Source organism: Mesoplodon bidens, assembly GCF_964165515.1.
Source record: "Mesoplodon bidens genome assembly, chromosome: 6".
Lineage (NCBI taxonomy): Eukaryota > Metazoa > Chordata > Mammalia > Artiodactyla > Ziphiidae > Mesoplodon > Mesoplodon bidens.
Window position 1 is genome coordinate 13,268,894 of NC_138162.1, and position 3,582 is coordinate 13,272,475.

Sequence of the window (3,582 nt, forward strand, 5' to 3'; positions counted from 1 at the left end):
TGAGATGTCACCTCACATCTGTCAGAAGGGCTATTATCAAAAAACAACAAAATAGAAGTGTTGGTGAGGGTGTAGAGAAAAGGGAACCCTTGTGCACTGTTGGTGGGAATGTAAATGTCTAGAGCCCGTCAAATAATTGTTTCCTAAAGTTGCTCCAGTTAGTTGTTTTCTCCCCTATTGCCTTCAGTGTGGTGATGTTATTCATTTGTCATACTGTTGGGTTCATCTGTTACTGTTTGAATAACTTTGGGTGTTCCCCCTGCATCCTGGTTGCAACTATTTATTTAGTCAGCTTCGGAGTATGTGAAATATTGTTATATCTCTATGAGTCAGAGCTACACAAAAAGTCAGAGAAATTCCAATGGTCTTTCTCTTCTCCACCCTGTCTTCGTTTCCCTTTCTTTCTGCCTTGTTCACACCTACCCCCTGTAGATAACCAATCCCATTAGCTTCTGGTTTATTTTTACTGTATTCCTTCTGCTCAAATGAGTAGATACATGCGTATTTTATTATGTCCCTTTGAAAAACATATTTATCTTTTTTTTTTTTTAAACAAGCTCTGGCCAGTTTTATTAAAGAAAAATTGTGCATGATTTACTTTTCATCAGTCTGTCTGGCATGCTTCTAATGAAATCAGAATCACCTGGATCAATGATAGCAAGTGTGCATACTCTGTAGTATTTTCCACACGCTGTGCCCAATTCAATATTATTGCCACTGTAGTGATGGACACCAGTTTTGGCCAACATGGCATAATACTCTATTTCAGATTTCCTCAAGGCTGGGCAGTTGTTGGCGAGGATGACCAGTTTCGCTTTGCCGTGTCGGATTATTTTCAGAGTCTGCTTGTACCCCAGCATGTACCTTCCACTTTTCATAACCAGTTGGAGCCTAGAGTTGATCGACTCCAGTGACTTTTTCGTCTTCTTTGCGGCCACCATCTTCCTGCCTTAGGTGCGGGACGGCCCCAGCCCACTGCAGCCGCCAATAACAAAAAAACAATAACAACCACAGTAACGATGGCTACAACTATTCATTGAGCACTTGCCTCGTGCACTAATCTCCTTCAGTCCTCACAAAAACCACCTGTGAGAGGAACTGTTATGATTCCTATTTCAGGGGCGAGGAATTTAAAGCCAGGGAGGTTTCAGTAACTTGCCTAAGGCTGAATCTTTCTAAATTGGGAGCAGGACTTGAACTCTTAGCTGTCTGACGTCTGAGTGCACGTGGTCGTGCACTTGGCAAACCTTTCTCCCTGTCCCCGTGGCGCATTCCTGTAAGCTTGGTTCTTAACAGATCGTTGACCAAATCTCCCATGCCGGGCATTTCCCATTCCTGGTGAATATAAATAGCTGTTCTACTCGCAGGCCAGTCAAAGCCTTTCTCCTTCATGGCTACTCAGGTCTGTACTGGGCTCTGTGATTTTCAACAGAGGATGTCGACTCGCCTGGACTCATGTCAGCACAAAACTGGTTTTGTTCTTGCAACATTCGTAACATCCCATGTATTAATTCTTTGGGCCACACCTTAAGTAGCGTCACCCTTGGGTTTTCAGAGGCAATGTGCCCCCAGAGGGTCTTTCTTCTTAGGAGCAAAGAGGCTCGCAGCCTGGAAAGCATCCGTGGACCAAAAGGTGGCTCTGGGGCTTCCCTGGTGGCGCAGTGGTTGAGAGTCCGCCTGCCGATGCAGGGGACACGGGTTCGTGCCCCGGTCCGGGAGGATCCCACATGCCGCGGAGCGGCTGGGCCCGTGAGCCATGGCCGCTGAGCCTGTGCGTCCGGAGCCTGCGCTCCGCAAGGGGAGAGGCCACAACAGTGAGAGGCCCGCATAACGCAAAAAAAAAAAAAAAAAAAAAAAAAAAGGTGGCTCTGACAGTGAGGACTTCCGGCCCTGGAAGAGCTGTCAGGAGTAGGTCAGGGCAGCAGGACCTGCCTGGCCCCCTGTGTGTCACACGCAGTCAGTGTTGCTTCTGTGGCTGGTTTGAGAGGCAGATGATCCCCTTTCCGTACGGGGTGAGGGAGCTTGGTCTCAGCTGCATTTCCTTTGGCTCAAGAGGCAAGGGCTAAACGTGGTTTCACTTGTACCTATTATTAGAAAATGTCCCCTGGCAAGGCAGTACAGGAAATGCACAAAGGTCCCAGAGCTAAGGAGGCTCTCTCAGGACACCTCTTTCTTTTTTTTTTTTTTTTTGCGGTACGCGGGCTTCTCACTGCTGTGGCCTCTCCCGCTGCGGAGCACAGGCTCCGGACGCGCAGGCTCAGCGGCCGTGGCTCACGGGCCCAGCCACTCCACGGCATGTGGGATCCTCCTGGACCGGGGCACGAACCCGTGTGCCCTGCATTGGCAGGCGGACTCTCAACCACTGCGCCACCAGGGAAGCCCCGAGGGCACCTCTTTTCGATGATAAGTGCTGCCCAGGGCTGCTGCCTTACATAACTCCTGAGGTTCTGTTCATATAGAAAGAAGCAATTCGACTCCAATAAAGATCTGTTAAAAAAAAAAAAAAAGAAAAAGGATTGTACATGAAGTACTAAGAATGGTGCACTGTTGGCCTCCATGCTGGTAGAGGCCCCGGAAATCCTGCTTCCATTTCCTGAGCCAAAAATGAAGGCTTAGTTCTGCTGAAAATGAGGAAAAGAGAGAATTTTAAGAAACGCTGTGGCCTCCAAATTCTTGCAGTTCCTGCAGTTTTCAAAAGGTCTTAATGAAAATTAGTACCGAAAAAATTGTTTGAAAAAAAACAAGAGAGAAATGTCCTGATCAGTTCTTTTCAGGAAATTCCAGGTTAAATAAACTGGAACAGAGTCCTCTGCTACAGGACTTATCAGAGCCTTTCATATACTGAAGACTCTAAATCCAAGAGGAAGAGAGGGGCTACGTGCTCGTCCGGAGCCTGTGCTCCGCAACGGGAGAGGCCGTGACCGTGAGAGGTCCGCGCACTGCGATGAAGAGTGGCCCCCGCTCGCCGCAACGGGAGAAAGCCCTCCCACAGAAACGAAGACCCAACACAGCCAAAAATAAATAAATAAATAAAGTTATTAAAAAAAGAAAAAGAGAGGGTCTATGACATTTCTCAAACTTGTTTCACTATAGAATTTCCTTTTCCCTCTTTGCTGAAACTAACATTTCAGGAAACACATTGGGAAACTCTGGTGTAAGAATGTGTTTTCCCCCCAAAAGTCAACTTTCCTCAAGGATGTGTAGAAAACATCATTGTCCCCCTCGCGTCCCTCTCAGCTTGAAGCACTGTTCCATCCCTGAGACAGCCCAGCCCACCCAGCCCACGGGTCCTGGAATAAACTGTAGTATTTGTTGAATTCTAGTATGAGTCGTGGCTCAGCTTGTCCAGTCTGTGTGGCTGAGATGCCTCAGTTCCCTACTTAGTGCTGTAGCTCCCAGCCTGAATGGGACTATCAGGAAACTGTTATAAAGGGTATGACTCCATAGACTTCTGTTCTAAGCTGGGCTCTGACACTCCCCCCTCTCCCCCACCCTATACCTTATGATCTACTGTACTGTTTTGCTCAAGCTTTGACATTAAACAGAAATGGGTTCTCATTTTGACTCTGCCACTCCCCAGCC

The 3,582-nt window shown here is 47.6% G+C and overlaps 1 protein-coding gene across 1 annotated transcript; it reads right to left on the reverse strand.

Annotated features, from left to right (window-relative positions):
• Positions 1 to 531: 531 nt before the first annotated feature.
• On the reverse strand, positions 532 to 985 carry LOC308619019 (large ribosomal subunit protein eL30-like). Its single transcript, XM_081237483.1, has one exon. It carries the CDS (start codon positions 939 to 941, stop codon positions 573 to 575), a length of 369 nt encoding a protein of 122 aa, XP_081093609.1. The 5' UTR covers positions 942 to 985; the 3' UTR covers positions 532 to 572.
• Between the last annotated feature and the right edge of the window lie 2,597 nt (positions 986 to 3,582).